Source organism: Cydia pomonella, chromosome 9 (genome assembly GCF_033807575.1).
Source record: "Cydia pomonella isolate Wapato2018A chromosome 9, ilCydPomo1, whole genome shotgun sequence".
Lineage (NCBI taxonomy): Eukaryota > Metazoa > Arthropoda > Insecta > Lepidoptera > Tortricidae > Cydia > Cydia pomonella.
Genome location: NC_084711.1, coordinates 10,384,602 through 10,403,875, shown reverse-complemented (window position 1 = coordinate 10,403,875; position 19,274 = coordinate 10,384,602). Strand labels below are relative to the sequence as shown.

The window sequence follows — 19,274 nt, the reverse complement described above, 5'->3', positions numbered from 1 at the left end:
AATAAAAAGTACGGGACGCATCACTCTGTAGCGTGAGGCTCACCGGACTATTAAAAATCGGTGAACCAGTGGTTAATCTGCTCCTAATATAGGTACCTACTCGTAAGCATGGTGTTAATTTGATACCTACTTTGTATAAGTCCACCTATCTAAGTTATAAACCGCCCTATTTAGGAACTTGCGAAACATGCAAGCGATCTTGGATTTTGGGGTTGGGTTTTGGCTTAGGTTTCCAATTTCCTTCAAAAAAGTTATCTGCGTTATCATACAAGAAAAAAAGGATCTGCATAACACCTTCACTTAAATTTACATCACGCTGCTAAAGGTTTAACTACCTATCTTTGTCTTGATTTTGTGTAGGAACTAGTTAAATTACTAATCAAAAACGACTAATGAACACAATCTGTAAAATGGCTTGTAAGGGAAGTCTGCCTTAAGTTAAACATTATTAACATAAGATAGCATACGAAACATGTAAACGAGGTCTAGCCTGAATAGTTATTAAACTTGCATAATTTACTAACTTTGCCCAGTAAACTTGGTAATAACAATAGGTACCTAGGCACCTAAATAAGCATCCGGAATTAAATTGGGGTAGTTTGCTCGTCTGCCAGCCTACGTAAGATATGCAAAATCGCTCCCGTTTCTACCTGCGTTCGAAGTTGCCCTTGTTGCTAAAATAAATAGCAGCATGTTTTTGTTCCTTTGTTCAAATTTTGGGCGGAGTCGTAAGGGCAGATTACTGGAACCCGTTCAAAGCCTCAAGGTGAACGCGCGCGGCCTGCGGGGAGATGCCGCTAATAAGGATAAAAATATTTACAACATCTTTCGAGTTCACGGACGATCCACCATTTTGAAATGTGTGCCTACCTGCTTACGACGCAAAGGAACCGTTTGGCATTGAATTGAATGCGCCTGCACTAGGTAGGTAACTTCTTTATAACAAAAGAAATGTTCACTTACCTGGAGTTCGTTCTCACCTGCAAAGATTAACGCAGGTAACATACGATACAGAATTACAGACAGGTTTGCCTGGATTGTTGAGGCTAACCTAGCTCGGTAGACCTTTTTAAATATATAGGTAGGTACTTAATCTGTGGAATGTCTAGAGGTAGGTGATAGGTACAGTTATTTTTTAAGATATCAGAATTGTAATAGTAAGAGCTCTAACATTCGGATATCGGATACCTTAAAAATCCAAGCATTTTAGGTAATAACCTCCATTTGATATAAGAAAATGATACACGAATTATACGTACGATACGTAATTATTGATTGGAATCGTTGCAAACCTTACCTACCGTTTAAAACGTACTATTAATCTTGTTTTTATTCATTCTCATCTCAATGCCAAGTTGCCCATGGCATGGCATCCGATTCCCATCGTCTTGCTTAATCTAACAAGTTCACGGACACTACGTAAGATAGTATTATTATTACTAGGTTTGGCTACACCGGACAGTGTCCACGAACAATAAAAATGTTAATGAGGGTTTTTAGAAACAGCGATGCGTTCAAATAGGTACTTGACAAGTTGTGACAGATGAGAAGAAAGATAGGACCTACTTATTCCCATTTGCTCCCGCCCAACCTGACATACATAACTTACTAGGTTTCATATTTTAACTGTGCGCTATTAAAAATAATTGTTAAATTTTAATTATATAAATGTGCTTTTTTTCCTTACTCACTTAAGGGCCCGACGGAAGACCACGCTGAGTCGGGTCCGTTTCGTGGCTTATATAACATGTTATATGTTATATTATGATGTCTGATTAGTTTGCCATGAATAAATGATTTCTCATTCTAAATTACCGTAGCTTGTCAATCAGATGCACGCATTATAATAAGAGTTCCCTGGTGGATCCTATCAGTGATATTTACTATGGAGAAATAAGTTTGAAAGGAGAAGAAACTTAGAGTGTTCACTTTATAATAAGTTGTATGGAAGAAACTAGACGCTCATATGCACGCATAGTAGGTAAATAAGAATTCACTGGTGGATCTTCTCAATGATACCATAGAATAGGGGAATAAGTAAACAATAAACATTGTAGATTGCTCACTCCATAGTCCAGACATGTACATGGATTTCATTACTGAATAATAATAAGTATGGTTAAACTTATGATTAATACCTAAGTTTAAAACATGCTAAGCTGACTTAAAACTTATTATAAAAGGGTTAATCTATGTATGGAGTGAACACTGAACACACAAGCTTACTTATTTCTCTATCTTGCCGTCATTGCTGTACATGCATCCTACTTAGTCGTACTGTACCTATCTCTATTACATATCAAAGACGAACACCCGATTAGTACAAATGTACTTACTTGAGGGCTGTTTACTACCGTATAACCTGCGTATTGCATGATTTAAAGTGTCATGGCGCATATAGTTATTTCCTTACATGGCCGATTGGCCGTTCAGTAGACCGATGTCAAATCGGGCAATTATCGAGAGCTCGTGACCTATTGTGATTGCGAACAGAGTCGGCCGGCATTCGATTACAGTTCAACAAATCTCCTGTACTCCGTCGCGCAACTACAGTGTTCCTGGAAAATTGCTCTATATATCCATTAGATATTGTTATGGTTGGATTTTTTTTTATTACATCACGACAAAATATCGCGCGCGTTGTATTATTTTCGTACAAAAGAACCTTTGTTAGGAATGTTAGGAATTACGTTGACGAAGAAAGTAAAACGTTCGCAATCCTAAACAAAATGTTTGGTAATGTTCTGCTCACTTTGCAGAATAGACCAAAACAGACGTGATTTCAAGACAATTGTGGTAGTAGTAGCTACTGAACATATTGTATTGTACATATGAATTAGTGCCAATTCACATGTTGATTTAATTTGGTACTACATATACATAACTATGTATTATGTGTACTAATGGGCTTTGAACATGTTATTAAAATACATTCTTCCTTACCTAATAATACCTGAGTAACCTGAGGGCTTACCGCGAACCACGTTCGACGTGTTGCCTCCCTGTCACACTTACGTACGAAATTACAAGTGCGACAGAGAGGTAACACGTCGAACGTGGTTCGCGGTAGGCCCTCTGGGCCTTACTCCCGAAGGTACAATATTGCGTCGAGTAAAAACTACCAGTTTACGAGACCAGAGCCCATTAAGGTCCAAAATTGTCTGGGGACCTATTTTTAGGGTTCCGTACCAAAAAGGTACAAACGGAACCCTTATGGTGCGACTCTGTCCATCCGTCCGTCCGTCCGTACGTCTGTCACATTGCTAAATATTTCGAGAACTAAGTATTTAAGCTATCGATTTGAAATTTGGAACTAGGTACCTAACCCAGACACATTGAAAGTGTTATTTTTTTTACTATGGAAAATGCCGAATACATGTAAAGAGGCGGCAAAATTTAACAGCTGAAACAATTTTTTTTATCTAGTGAAAAAAAAAAAGATTATTGAAGGAAAGTTTGAAAAAAATATCATTATCTCATTTTATTTACAATTTAACGTCCTCTGCGGGAGTTTATTATAGTTATGTACTTGAAATGTCTACAAGATTACCTTCAACACCTTCTTTCAAATTAAATAAATCTTTTTTAAATCGATTCAAATTATAAATAATTATTCCAAAAAAAAAACAACATATACACAGGTCGCGCAAATTAGTTAGCCAATTTACCGACAGATGGATGGCGCTGTTCATAATTATGTTTAGTATATGTACTTCTGATCGAAAGCCTTTCGTGTTGAATTTTACATAAGATAATTGAAAGTTTGTACGGAACCCTCAGTGCACGAGTTGAACGGACTCGCACTTGACCGGTTTTTGATAGTTTCGTCTGTGAACGTCTCCTTTGTAGCAAACGGTTGTGTGTTTCGTGTGTATTTGACGTGAAGTAACACTATTTTACACGTGTCGATATTACCTATATCAATGTTACTCTTAATATAAAAGAAATGTAGGTATTCCGCTGATAATATAAAGAAAAGTATTTCATAAAATTGTTATTGCCAAAACGTGCCCCAGAATATCTCGGTGACAGAAATTGCGACATTCTTTTCGACTCCAGCTTCCTCGGTTTGGAAGGATTTTAGTAAAACCGATAATATAGGTACTGTCTGTCCTTTATTCGCATGGTCGCTTTATCGTTAGACACTAATAGTCCATGTTAGCTACAGTGAAGACAATATTATCTGAGGGTAAACGTTAAACCTATCTGAGAAAGGTTAAATCGAGTTGCCCTCTCTAAACCCAAGATAATTTTGTACGGTTTGTCGTCATCTCTATTGTTATCCCTATAGTAGTGATGGCATTATATCATTCTCGGACACTACGAGTACATGTAGGTCCCGGAGCCCGATAAAAACATGTTGAATCAATGCATTTGAATATCCTTTGTCATTGGCCTTACTCAGATATTTTACCTCTTCTTTTTCTTCCTCGCGTTGTCCCGGAATTTTGCCACGGCTCATGGGAGCCTGGGGTCCGCTTGACAACTAATCCAAAGATTTGGCGTAGACTGTAACTAAGATATCTTACCTAATATAGCTTAACCAATTGTGTTTGTAAATTGAAAATTTTCCACGGTTTCCTAGGACTCTCTTTTTGCCATGTTTACTTGTTTAGGGATAGCAGAAATTAATGTTCAATTATGTCATAGCGAATTTTATTGAAAACATACAATAGATCTGTTCGTTTTCATCTAACTTGTAAGTATCTAATCTGTCTCGTACATGCGAGGAACTCAGTAAGTTGCTATACCAACATCTACAAATTCCTGTTTGCCGCAAAGCCTCCAGGTTTCCCTCTAATTCGCTAGCTAGGTCCCTACCGCTTTTAATGGCGGTCTCCATTGTACACGCCTCGTGAAAGTTACAAATTAATTTAAATGTTCTTAAGTAACACAGCCATCCTTGTTGGAGCTGTTAATGAGTTACTTATTTCGCTCATTTTGGAGTAACAGGCAGAGCGGAAAATCGACTTATCTTGTTCACCCTTTTGTTGCTTTCTAACTTCCTAGTACGCTCGACGCGGTATTGCGTAGATATGTGATACCTACGAGGGTGGTTTGATGAGTCGGCGACTTTTTGCAAAAAAAAAACTTATTCACCTTTTTTAGTTTTATTTCTCTACATAATCTCCTTTCAACTCCATACACTTCATCCAACGATGTTCCAGTTTTTTCAACCCCTCCAAAATTTTTTTGTCAAACCCTGAAAAATATGCTTCAGCTATGACTTCCTCATTTGATGAAAATCTTTTCCCACCGAGCCATTTCTTCATGTTTGGGAATAAAAAAAAATCACATGGGGCCAAATCTGGAGAATAAGGTGGGTGGGGCAGTATTTCGTAACGCAATTCTACTAATTTGTTGCGACTGCTGACGAGTGTGCAGGGGCATTGTCGTGGTGAAAAAGGATTTTCTTCTTTGCCAGATGTGGCCGTTTTTTCACAACTTCTGCGTTAATTTTTTCCAACAAATTAGCATAATAAGGGCCCTTCTCTAAATAATCTATATAAATAACCCCTTGGCTGTCCCAAACAACAGTGGCCATTACCTTTCCTGCCGAATTAACGGTTTTCGCTTTCTTTGGGGCCCGTTCGTTAGCAGAAGTCCACTGTTTTGACTGATTTTTCGTCTCTGGCTTATAATCCACGTTTCATCTACCGTCACAAATCGACGTAAAAATTCATTAGGATTACGCTTGAATTTGGCTAAGCATTGCTCGGAAGTTATTTCTCGAAGTCGTTTTTGATCGACTGTCAGCAAACGCGGCACCCATCTTGCAGAAAGCTTTTTCATATTCAAAATATTATGCAAGATATGAAAAACTCGTTCAGATGAAATGTGTACAGTCTCAGCTATCTCACGAATCTTCACTCGACGGTCATCCAAAACAATATACAGGGTGATTCATGAGACGTGAGCAGGTCCAAGCCTACACAATCAGTAAATTTTAATGAATCGTTCACAGTCATATTTAAGTAAATCAATTACGCTTTTTTCTGTTATCTAACTTTTTTTAAAGAACAAATTTGATGTTCTACAATCATGGACACCCTACAACACTTAATTAACGAAGATATAACTTTTTTAACCGTTATGACAGTATTTTGATTATGAAGAAAATAAAATGTCACACTTGAGTGAGATACGATTTTTCTAAAGTAACCAGACTCCAATGACATTCAATTTGTCACTTGTTATGGATAAAACAAATAGGGTGACCATTACAGTCGTAAATAAAATAAAATAAAAATTTTGAAGAGAAAAAAATAATTTAACGTTAATCTCACAAATACTGGAACGAAACAGTTACTAATAACTTACTGAATACGCAGGCTTGATCCTGCTCACGTCTCCTGAATCACCCTGTATAGTAACTTTATTCACGACATCATCAGTGGTCACTTCAATCGGAGCGTTCTGCGTCATTGGTAGTGGTACGTCCAGAACGAAATTCTGTAAATCACTTATGTACCATTCCATGAGAAGGAGCAGATTCCCCATAATATTTTTTTAAACAGTTTTCAGTCTCTAATAGTTTTTCCACGCAAAAAGTAATGTTTAATTAACAAACGAAATTCGCTTTTCTCCATTTTCCAACAATTTTCGTATTTGACATATGCCTCAACAACTTTTTTATTGCCCCGCCTTTAAAAAAAAAAAACTGCCAGCTACTAAGGATTGTATTTAAAAAGTTTATATGTTAAAATGATTTTTGTTTTATATAAAGTCACTGACTTCTCAAACCGCCCTCATATTTGCTTATCATTTCATTAACAATTAAAATTGATTAAATGATTTAAAAAAATCATAATACCACATTCCAAAAAAATATTCTTTTGTTGGTGGTGATTCGTATTATTGAAATTTCATGTTTAAATTAATATGGTTAATATAAAAGCTGTCATCAATCAGGCATCATTCATTATCTCATGAAACTGCTTCACACATATTTCGCCAGATAAAACATGATAAGTAGGTAACCTACTATATATTTGTAAAATGTCAGCGCCTCGCGGAAGCAGCCGTGATGAATACTAAGTATTAATCCTATCACGTTATTATAATTCTCCTATGATTATAAATATGAAAGGGTGTTCGTTAGGTACGTTTATGACGCCGACATGATTTAGCTAGCTGGCTTAAAAGCGATACGGCGAGTATATTTCTGCAGCCAAACCCTTGATTTCCTAACGAAAGCCAAACCAATATTCACCCACACTTAGTCAAAATGTATATTCATATTCATACAGGATGTTTCCAAATTGGACGAGAGAGAGATAATTACTAGAGTTAATTTGCAATAAATTTGTTTCTAAAGAACACGGGCTTTAACTGTTTCCGTGATATAATGAGATTTTCTACCATGTTCTGCCTTCAGTTTATGATGAAAAAATAACTTAGCTCGGTATATTACGATATATTTTGGTACATTTCTTCTCTTTCACAATGTAGGTGCTAGACAGACAGCGATATTTTGTTTGGTATCCTTTGTCGTGTGTGGTGCTTAGCTATACTAAGAGATATTTCGGTATCTTACGGTATATTAATAAATATTATCGCTCCGTCTGTGATGGGCTTTTGATTTGGCAGGCGTGTATGAATAACGCCATTCAAAAACAATATACTCGATATCACGATTTACTCCTTATAACGTCGACATTTGTTGGCTATAGTTGCGTATTTTATTCATTTCTCTATATATAACGAAAACTCTTTAGCGTCAAAAAACGTCCGGTACCTTGAGTGTCGCTATATAGAGTTTGCACTGTATTTATAAAGCCTAGTTGTTAGCGGCTTATCTGTTGCAAACTCACCTAAGCACATATTAATTACTACCTTAATGTAATACGTCCAATTAGAAAACACCCTATGTATGATATGATACACGTATGGTGTTGCCGCTTAATTGAGTTTACTTGGTTTAGATTTCGTTAGCCTGGCTCTTATTCCTCTCGTGAATTTGCCGGGATGAAGGACATCAAGATGAATCGGGCCAAATTATACTCGTATTTCGTCAAACACGCTTAATAAGGGGACAAAGCCGCGGTAAGAACCAGTCCTAAATTTGCTTTTGTTTAACAGAACCTACTAGGACAGACAGTTCATGAAGTTAATCGAGATTTAATAGAGATTAAGCGGTATAATATATAAACGAGATCATAAAGACATTTTACTATTAGGCCATATGTGGTGGTAGGTGCTCCAGGGGATTGAATTTCAAATCAAACAAACTGGGCTTAAAATTTGTACGTCTTTAATATTTACGCAATCTCTGTAGTCTGTAGTTGAATCGTAAAAGATAAGAGACAGAAAGACAGGGTTACTATCTTTATATACCTATATAATTCAAAAGAAATTCGGGAGATTCTCACAGCCTAGAATTGGACCACTGAATAAGGCATTTTTAGAATACGTACGATTGCGTAGGTAATAGTATAAAAAATCTACTTAAAATAACATTTTCTCACGTTTCTGTGACAGATGTTTAACATCTGTTCAACAATAAATATGATATCCTAATGTCTTGAACACTGTAAATCTGCGGGCTATTTCCTAATACGTATGTATTCATAAATACCTACACCTAAAAAACAACTATGGTGCAGGGTAGTTGTTCAATGTATTTTATATTATTTATGTCGGATTATTGTTGATTTAAAATATTCATTACAATTATAATTAAATTAAGTACATTCAGTTTGTGCTATTTTGTAGGTGTTAGATGCCGAAATCTCCACAGTCAGAATAAGTATATTTTAGAGAGCCTTGAGCCTTTTTAACAATCCTCTTAAACGAAAGTAGCTTAAATAACTACAAATTATATATATATATATCCTAAAAGATGTGTCGTTCTTAGGGTTCCGTACCAAGGAACCCTTATGGTGCGACTCTGTCCATCCGTCCGTTTGTCTGTCACATTACTACGTTACTTTTGCTTGTTGATACATCTCTATTGCCATAAATATGCAAGTTAGAATCCTTATCGACAACTGACAACGATATAAGTAGCCATTCTACTAAACGTTGTTCTTGTAAACGTTGTGATGTAAAACAGTTTGTTTCGCTTGGGTAAGAAATGGTATCACAATCCCTGTTTAGAGTGCCACTTATAATATATGTACCTCGATGTTCGTTCGTTAGACAACCTTATAGGCTTCCATGAAACGGATCCTTGATGTTATCGAGAAAACGCTTTTTAATCAAGTACATCGGTAGAGTTTTTGGGTAACCAGAGATGTGTAAGAATTTCGGAATAAACAAAAAGAACCGTACGAGTGCGAGTTGGACTCGCCCACCCGGCCCACCGAGGGTTCCGTACTAATTTAACTTATTTTTATTTATTTCTATTTTACAAATATACGTAAGAAGTGAAGAAATTTAATAGTGTAAGAAGATACTACGTGCCAAATTTTATAGTTCTAGGTCAACAGCCTATAAATTTTGATTCCCGTCAGTGTCGAAATACACGTTTTTGCGGCATAAAACGGCCTTATCTTATTCACAGCTTCAAGAGACCTGTGTATATGGTTTTAATTTCAATTTGATACCTCCACGCTTTCCCGAGATAAAGGGTCTTGCCAGACGGACGGATAACAAAGTGATCCTATAAGGGTTCATTTTTTTTGTTTTGCGGTACGGAACCCTAAAATAAATTTCGATAAAAAACTTGAAAACTTTATAGGTAGGTAATTATGATATTTCTTAAACGGGGTCATCACTGGCGAACGTTACAGCGCTGAACCAGTAATTTTGTTTATGTAAACGTACGAATATCGTCAATATTTATGTCCACGCCCAACACTGTCACTTCCGAGATTAGATAATAAAGTCTAGAAGATAATAAAGGTCATTAGCAACCCCCTATCTAACACTAGTAGGACAACAAACCTTTATTGCATCGACAAATCGTTTACTAAATCAAATTTTACGAACAGAGGTAAGAGCAGCGAGTAATTACAGTCCCGATTTTATTTACCCTTCTGTATTATGTTAGGGATGTGCCCCGGTTTATTTACTACCCCGAGCTCAGTCGGCAAGCGGCTGCGCAGCAAGTGTAATTATTCATTCTAGAATACCGAGGTTTCACTCGTTTGAATACAGTAAATTACACTTTCAGTTAACGCATGCATTTTACGGCACAATTTAAATTTCTACCCATTAAAGTGACCGACGCGATGTTCGCTAACGAGTCTATTTGTAACTGATTTCAGCTGGTATACTCGTACATGCTCATGTAAGTCCTTTTTCATTTCCTCATATTCGTATTTAGATAGAATACGATTCGTTTCAAAATTACATTTCGAGCCGTACACTACATTTTGTCGAATTTCCGCCTGGTTTTTACTTTTACCATTATTAACTCTAATATTTAACTTCTGGTTCCATAAAAGAATTGTTAACAATTCGTTTAGCTAAACGCAATTAAGCTATAAGCACCAATTTCAATCCTACTTCTGATTGTCGAAAGCGGCTCAGTATTTTTATAAAGCACACACGACCATGTGGAGTGTTGAAAGCCGGGCGCCACCCATTTTCCGGAAGCTTGACTAGCCGCGTGTCTCCGGCAAGTAAGCGTTCATTTGTCTCGCATTGCGCACGTTGATAGACATTCATTTATCAATCGTCTAAGAAGGTGATTAAATACCGTGTAGCGACTTTCGGAATCCGAGCTCTTAATTATGTTTTCTTAGGATTTAATACAAATACTTAATACATATATTGCAATTTATGTAATAACGCTAGACGCTCATACATGTAGCGCCGGGAGCTAAATTTAACTAACTAACACGCTTTCAAAAGTTCGAGCCATCATAATATTTATACATGTAGAATCCATTGTGGTAAGTCAAGATCTTATTATCAGGCCCATTTAATTGGGACGTCGAGCTATAATTAACCCGCGCTTGACGTTTAGTATCTTGACTCCTCTCCGTTGACACGACAGTCGGAAGGTACAATCGTCGTCAAAAATATCTGTATTAGGTACAAGATGCATAATGTCTGTCTTTTGATGTGTTTAGGTTAGAGTGTTTAGTATGACAACCATGTCGGCTACTTCTGACTGTAAATCCTATTATAATAAAATATAGGGTTGTAACAGGTACTAAATATCAAAAAAGGAATCCTTACGAACTATATGAAAATATGTTAGTTTCACTATAAATCAATGAATGAAAAATTACTTAGCCAAGGGTTTTATTTTTCTGAGTGGTACCATGAAATCGTGAAACAAAACCTATGATTTCCTTGCTGTGAAATCACAAGTGCTTATTACGCTGTAAATTGGTAGTTAACGGTATTGGCAGCGTGGTTTATCTCGCGACCTACAGATTAAACCTTGATTTGAGTGTTAACAACACCTAAATACTATTATTTTCAAAATGGTGTCCAACTCATCTCACTAACCGTTCAGTTACTTGTTTTTTGCGGTTTACTGTTCATTATCTGTGCGTCTGCAAATTGAATGTCATATTCACTTAAAGCTACTTGTTAAAACACCAACGGCAGCGGCACCACAAAAGTAACAACACTCGTTAATTCGCGCGGTCACTGAACTGCGACTATCAATTAATTTGTAAATGCACGTTCATGATGAGTAAGATCCATTCCACATGCTTGATAATCTTTACAAAAATCTGTTTTGGACAGAAATTGGCCGCAGTCCAAGAACAGTCGCAGAGGATTGTTGGATGCGAGGAATGTCGGCAATCCGACTGCGTGTACGTGACGTTGCCCAATGGCAATACGACTTAAATGAGAAATTTATTGCTCTGTCAACTTGTCTCACGTCTTTGTACTTCATGCAGAATAGACCTGATCCAGCCCTCTTTCTATCGAACGCAATCGATCATTTCCTTATTATGCTCATCATGTTGTTGCTAAATAAGCAACAAAAGCATGTTTTATGTTGATCCTATGAGTTTCCATTTTTAAATTTTAGCTATCTAAAATTGGCTATAGGTCAGACGGTGTCACGCCCAAAACCCTCGGGGCGTCGCTGTAATTTCGCCTGATATAAAACTTCTTATTTTCTCTTCTTATTTTTAACTTTTCAATCTTCTCGGTAAATATCACTGCACTGTTTGTCGTGATGCTCAAAGACACCACATTCACAGCTCCGTTGAAAAAGGTGATCCAGCCAAAGTTTGGCGGTTTTTGAGATCTCTGGGTGTAGGGAAAAATCAGCCACCTTCCAATTCCAACAATATTGATTTTGATAATTTAAATCAACATTTTTCCTCATCTACAGCATTTGGTGGTTCCATTAAGGAGGATACAATAAATAGTATTTTTTCTGCTCCTAGTCGAAATCTCCCTCAATTCTCTTTTCGTTGCTTTACCGAGGATGATATTAAGAAAAATGTAATGAGCATTACTTCCAATGCTGTTGGAGTTGATTGTATTAGCCGCAACATGATCCTTCCTCTTCTTGATCTTCTTGCTCCCGTAATTACCAATATCTTAAATTATTCCATCTCAACCTGTGTATTCCCCGTCCAATGGAAAGATGCCGATATCATCCCTTTGCCTAAAAAGTCAAATCCCTGTTCCTTCTCCGATTACCGTCCTATTTCCATTCTTCCATTTTTATCTAAAGTCTTCGAGCGGCTAATACATCAACAGCTAACTTCGTACCTGAACAGAAATGATTTATTTAACCCATTCCAGTCTGGTTTCCGATCAGGTCACAGTACTTCCACAGCATTGGTTAAAATCACAGATGATATTCGATTTGGTATGAACAACAGAATGCTAACAGTGCTGACCCTACTGGATTTTAGCAACGCCTTCAATACTGTTGATTTTGATATCTTGCTTGCTATCTTGCGATCACTTAATATGTCACCCTCGGCAGTTGACTGGTTCCATAGTTATTTGGTTGGTCGTCGGCAAAGAATAAAGGTTGAAGATTTCCGTTCTTCTTGGTGCAGTACATTGGCCGGCGTTCCGCAAGGCGGGGTACTGTCGCCTCTATTATTTTCCATATTTATTAATTCTATTACCCATAATCTTTCTTCCAAATTTCACCTTTACGCCGATGATCTCCAGATATATAGACAGGGAGTAATTGGTGATCTTCCTTCCCTCATCGAGAGCACGAATGATGACTTGTTACGCATTCTGAAATGGAGCACAACTCATGGTCTGAAAGTGAATCCTTCGAAGACCCAAGTCATCATCATTGGCAGTAGCAAACTAATTCCTAGAGTAGATTTTGCGAATCTTCCCCCCATATACTTTGATGGTATCCAGATTCCATTTTCACACCAGGTAAAAAATCTTGGCGTTATTATGGACCGGTCCTTATCTTGGGTGCCTCAGGTGGGTGAGGTTAGTAGGAAGGTGTTTGCTGCTGTTGCTTCTCTTAGGCGACTACGTAATCTCTTGCCGATCGCCACCAAAATTGCACTTGCTCAATCCCTTCTTCTTGCGATCCTCGATTATGCCGATATCTCCTATCTTGATCTCACAGAAGAGCAACTGAATAAGCTCGAGCGAATACAAAATCTCTGCATCCGGTTTATATTTGGATTGCGTAAATTTGACCACGTTTCTCATTTTCGCGTGCAACTCAAGTGGCTCCCAATCCGTTATCGTCGTAATGTTCATATTCTTTGTCTTCTTTATAGTATACTCTTTAATCCCACCACTCCCCGTTACCTAAAAGAACGCTTTAGTTATTTAAATTCCACTAGATCCGCACAAAATTTGCTTCTTTCTGTCCCTCCTTCCTCCACAAAATTTTATAATTGCTCATTCACTTTTCGGGCTGTTCGGTTATGGAACTCTCTCCCTGTCGAAATAAGACGCGCTCAATCCCTTGCTGTTTTCAAATCCCATCTTAAAGACTATTATCTGTCCCTTCCTTAGTGTTTCTGTCCGCGTTACTGGTTATCACTTTTGGCAAGAATTATATAGTATTGTATATATGTATATATGTAGGTATATAATTATGTAAGTAGTGTGTATATGTATATGTATTGTCTTACTGTTGTAGACTTAAATTTTAAGGGTATTTTAGTTTGCTATTTAGTTTTTTTGCACCTCCTAATTAGTTAATTTAAGTTTCAGTTCTCCACTACCTAAAGGTTGTCTGGAAGAGATCGCTCTGTAGCGATAAGGCCGCCTGTTGTTTACCTCTATCTTCATGTTTTTTATGTGTTTCCATGTACATTATTTTCAGAGGATGTGCAATAAAGAGGATTTGTATTGTATTGTATATCAACTACGTTTTCTGTTACAAGTGAACACCGAATTTAATAGCTCACCGACCGTGGACTGAAGTTGGCACTAGCTTTATCTGTTCTCAACTCGAGCTCAAGCACAAAAAGGCCTGTTTAGGTGATAGTCGAGCCACTCGATTCACCTGCCAACTACCACACTGCACCCCTACAACTGCACTATCGGATAGTTCATGTGAGCGAACTTGGTAAAGGATGTCCTAAAATCGTGCAAAATTTAGATTACCTAGGCACCATTTGTGCGGTGAAGTGTCGTCAAAGCATTCCACAACCCTCAACCACAACCGAACAGCACGAAGACTAAAAGTGTTCTATAAAATTTTGATGAAGAAAGTGGTGGAGCAAGGAGATGTTACCCCGCACAGCGAACCGAAGAAAAATAGTTGAAACGATCTTTAAGATATAGAGGGGTAAGAACGAGGGGTATGCGAGTTACGGCTATGGCAAATAAGGAGCCACTTGAGCTGGGTACGAAATTCAGAGACGTGGTCATATTTGCGTAATCCAAATATGAATCTTATACAGACGTTTTGAAGGCGTTCAAGTTTATTTAACTGGTCCTCTGTAAGATCAAGATAGCAAATATCGGCATAATCTAATATAAGGAGAAGAAGAGATTAAGCAAGCGCAATTCTGGTAGCGAGCGGCAAGAAGTTACGAAGCCTGCAAAGAAGAAGCAAACATCTTCCTACTGATCTCACTTATCTGTGGTACCCAAGATAGTGTGCGATCTAATATGACTCCTAGATTTTACCTGGCTCGATAATGGAACCGGGACACCATCAAACACTAAGGAAAGTCAATCCGAGAAATGAGTTACCTAAAATTATAGTTACACCGATTTAGCTAGATTTCCACCTACAATGGCTCTTGGATAATTGTTAAAATTGCTGCGTTTCGGGTTTATAAAACCCCTTCCGATTTTCAAAACAAATTAATTTCCAACGTGTCACCTTTTCGCGCGGATTTTGGGCAGAAGCCATCATAGAACCATATTTCTTCATAAAGCAGTCAGTAAGTAACTATCATCGGAAAAATGTATAAGATATAATACAGGGTGATTCAGGAGACGTGAGCAGGATCAAGCTTGAGCATTCAGTAAGTTATAAGCAACTGTTTCGTACCAGTATTTGTGAGATTAACGTTCTTTTATTTTTTACTGTTAAAAAAAATGTTTTAATTTATTTACGCCATGTATGGTCACCCTCTTTGTTTTATCCATAACAAGTGACAAATTAAATGTCTGGAGTCTGGTTACTTTTGAAAAATCGTATCTCACTCAGGTGTGACATTTTGTTTTCTTCATAATCAAACTGCTGTCATAACGGTTAAAGAGGTTTTATCTTTCTTAATTACGTGTTGTAGGGTGTCCATGATTGTAGATTATCAAATTTGTCCTTCCCAAAAAGTTAAATAACAGAAATAAAGCGAGATTGTTTTACTTAAATATGATGATGAACGGTTCATTAACATTTACTAATTGTGTAGGCTTAGTCCTGCTCACGTCTCATGAATCACCCTGTATATATATATATTGTTTTATTCAAACCTCGAGTTATTTTTGGGACACCCGTTAGTTGCCACGGAATATCGAGTCAGCTCAATAATTAACTAGGTTCCATTTGTTTACTTTGCTGCTTACTATCTCCCAATTAAACCTATTGGCTCGTTCGGTTTGCCGATGTGCAGGCAGTCCAATTGCTGTCACACTAGTGGATAACATTGCATTGTATAGGAATTAAAGACCTTCCGGTCGTTCTATTGTTTACCTTTTCTGCGTCGCGTGTTGTCTGTAATGTAGTTTAGATGTGAAGGTTGTATCGTACCTATTAATCTGTCCTATTCTAATTGCATTAATTTTATCTGAGCATTCAATTCTCACACGATAGCTGTGCTGGGCTAAAGTAATTCGCTGTAAATAAATAAATATTTGGGGACAATCTTACAAAGATCGACCTAGCCCCTAACTAAGCGAAGCTTGTAATAGTATGGGTACTAGGCGACGATATACATATATACTTATGTATGTATAAATAGAAAACACCTATGACTCAGGAACAAATATCTGTGTTCATTACACAAATTAATGCCCTTACCGGGATTCGAAGTTCGAACCCGGGACCATCGGTTTCATAGGCAGGGTTACTACCCGCTAGGCCAGACCGGTCGTCAACTTCATTTCATTCCTAACGTCTATTTACTAGTATGTTTTCCGTTTTGATACTTTTTTATAATTGAAAGTGACACCATTATCCAAATCTGAAAATATTTTTTTTATTAAAAACGGCTTGGCTATATGACATATGCAGATAATATATGTGTGGTTTTATGCGGGTTAGTCGTCATTGATATGTGCGGTTATAGCGATTAATCAAACGCGGCTCGCCTCGCTGCGGCTGCTGCGGCGGCGCGCGGCGCGGCGGCACTCCACGTGTGCCTGCAGCGAGCTGTTAGCGTGCGCTGATTGCGCCCACAGACCGCTTCAAAGCGAACCGGTGAAAGGAAGCGTTCCCAATGTTTCCACGCTTATGGACCTAGAATGAACTTTGTTCCCATGTTCTCTTTATCCTGTCATATGGAAACTTGAAACCCTTATGTTGATTTACTCGCTTAATGAGAAACTATTTGTTAATAATAATCATTCACTGCTATCAGTTTGTTATTTAATTACGCAAATAAAGAATGCTTAATGCGGTAGTTAACTCATTATTACTTTGTTTGTTACCAATATCGGAGCGTGATTGTTTCGTATCCTCGTGAGACCTACACAGTATACCCTCGCTGCTTATAGGTGAATTTGTGAGAAGCAGCTTTATTTGTTAGACGCTGACGTGTTCGCGAGGTAATATCAGAGGTTTGCCAAATTTCTAAATGTATATATTCCGTCAAATTATTTAGTAAGGAAACCTATGTATTGCATCTGGCATTTGAAGGCGAACCAGTTCAGTTGGTGGTAAATAAATACCAGTTTGTACGGCGCGCGGGCGCAGCGCCACGAGCGCCGTTTACTATAATTATTGTTTCACTTCATTCAATCCACAAGCGATGTCCGTGTAATTGGAGCGAATTTTGATGACTTATTACGCTCATCTGACACGTTCACTTTGGAATATGATTCTAGTAAAAAAAGGCTATTCGGCTTTATTTTATGTAGGTTCTTATTAATAATTTGATAAAGTTTGTTTTGGTTCCGATGGTCAATAGATCATTGCTTGGAAAAATAGGGCGCCAAATTTGACGTACCTACGCGATTGCGATCCGTTTTGTTTGTCAGTGATTTAGTGCTAGAATTAAATACCTATTAGGTATATGAAATGTTTTGCTGTAGCAGTTGTGACCCAAGAACAACAAACTTAATTGCAAACCCTCGTCTCAATATTTGGCGGTAAAAGTGTGGCTTTTGGTTTCATGTTCCAGAGAATCCTCTTAATATGATTTTAGGACCCAAGTAATGTACATAATGATGTTCCTATAATCGCCCATTTGGCGAGCGTTTACCTACATTAACTTTTAATCGTATAAGCAATAAACATACATAAGGTTATATTGATTGTGGTTATATACTAGTCATCATAATGATTTTAAGTCTCATTTAAAATAAGTCTACTGTTTGAAAAAAAAAAAAATAGTGCACTGATAACATACTCGTATTGTAAGTTTGAATTGAGTAGAAACCCTTGAACGATATCTGAACGCTGAAGGCACAGTAATTGTCGTACACGATTTGACGTCAATACCTATAACCTCGTTATTGGACAGGGCGGGTACGGTGCAAATTACGATCGCAGTATAATGTAAATGTATTCCGATTCAGGTGAATAGGGCAACTTATCCCGGTCTCGAGAGGAGTATGAAAATTATTTGGGCTCGTGCCAGAGTTGCTCAGTTTGCGGGCAGCGACGCCTCGCCCATCCGACTCGATAACTAGTGCCCGCGTAATGCAAGACTACTCCGAAAGTGCATCATTTGTCTCGGCATCGTGTTTAACATGTATGTTATGTCAATTTCACTGCCAATATCGTTTCATACGCAATTATAACAGTAACTAGATCTCTCCTACGCTCAACGACCGCGGTATCGCCGTCCAATCACATTATGCGAATGACACAACAAAACTCGAATGCTTTAGCGTGATTAACATTGTAGTTCGCAGGGAGTATTTACGTTAGACGATTAGTTTATATTAGCCAACGCGTTTTACGTAAAGCTGTGTTATGTTAAGGTCTAGCCATGCAGTACCGCTGACAACAGAGTTGATCTGGTACATGTTTGCTTTCAGGTGAGTAACGGCAATGTCATCGATACGGGGACCACAACCCTACTGGTATTTACCATTTGATATTTTCGGCACTGAGCATGTGAATGCATTGTATAATCGTTAAAAATAAGACTCATTAATCCGACATCTTACAGCAATCTCAGACACGTGCCTGCGAATGTAATTGACTATGTATGTTTAAATCGTTTAGCACTCTTAAACCCTACAATTCACACTTTTGTTTCATCTGGGATTCTTGTTATGTGTTTAAGGCATGTTTGTATAGTTTCTTAGGTTCATTACAAGCCTCGTCGGTAATAAATTCATTAAGTGTTCTCATCAGCATGATCTGCGCGTCAATTACTCCGAAAACTGTTCGCACGTGATAATCTACTTTGCTTTTGTTTTAATAATTTAATAATTAAAATACAAATATTATTGTTCTTCTTCTTTTTCTTCTCTGTATTTTTTTTTGAGTAGCGTTGCAAGATAGATGTTTTAGTTGCCAGTTGTAATTTGTAGTTATCTCAAGTCTCAACCGGCCTAATTTGATAAGATAACATGTTTTAGACAATTGGTATCGGATCTTTAACCCAATGTCATTAATCATTTCGATCCTCCTAACTATTTGAAATACTTCTATTAGATCAAGATAAGCTACGGTTCACTTTATATTCTTTTTGTTACGTTATAGTGTTTCTGTCTAGTTAAAATACATTTTCCGATTTTATCTTGGGCCGTAACAAATTTTGAAAAATAATTTCAAACTCTTG

The 19,274-nt window shown here is 37.4% G+C and overlaps 1 protein-coding gene across 7 annotated transcripts in view; it reads left to right on the top strand.

Annotated features, from left to right (window-relative positions):
• Nucleotides 1-19,274, top strand: part of LOC133521326 (RNA binding protein fox-1 homolog 3) — a 164,450-nt gene that overhangs the window by 98,786 nt on the left and 46,390 nt on the right. For 4 of the 7 annotated variants that reach the window (XM_061856230.1, XM_061856232.1, XM_061856229.1 and 1 more), the window contains exon 2: nucleotides 18,523-18,567. The exons of 2 other annotated variants lie outside the window; for them this stretch is intronic. In XM_061856230.1, the coding sequence (XP_061712214.1) occupies nucleotides 18,523-18,567 (45 nt within the window). Of the gene's footprint in view, nucleotides 1-17,858; nucleotides 18,234-18,522; nucleotides 18,568-19,274 lie in introns of those variants that run through there. One more of the 7 variants, XM_061856234.1, reaches the window with a different exon arrangement.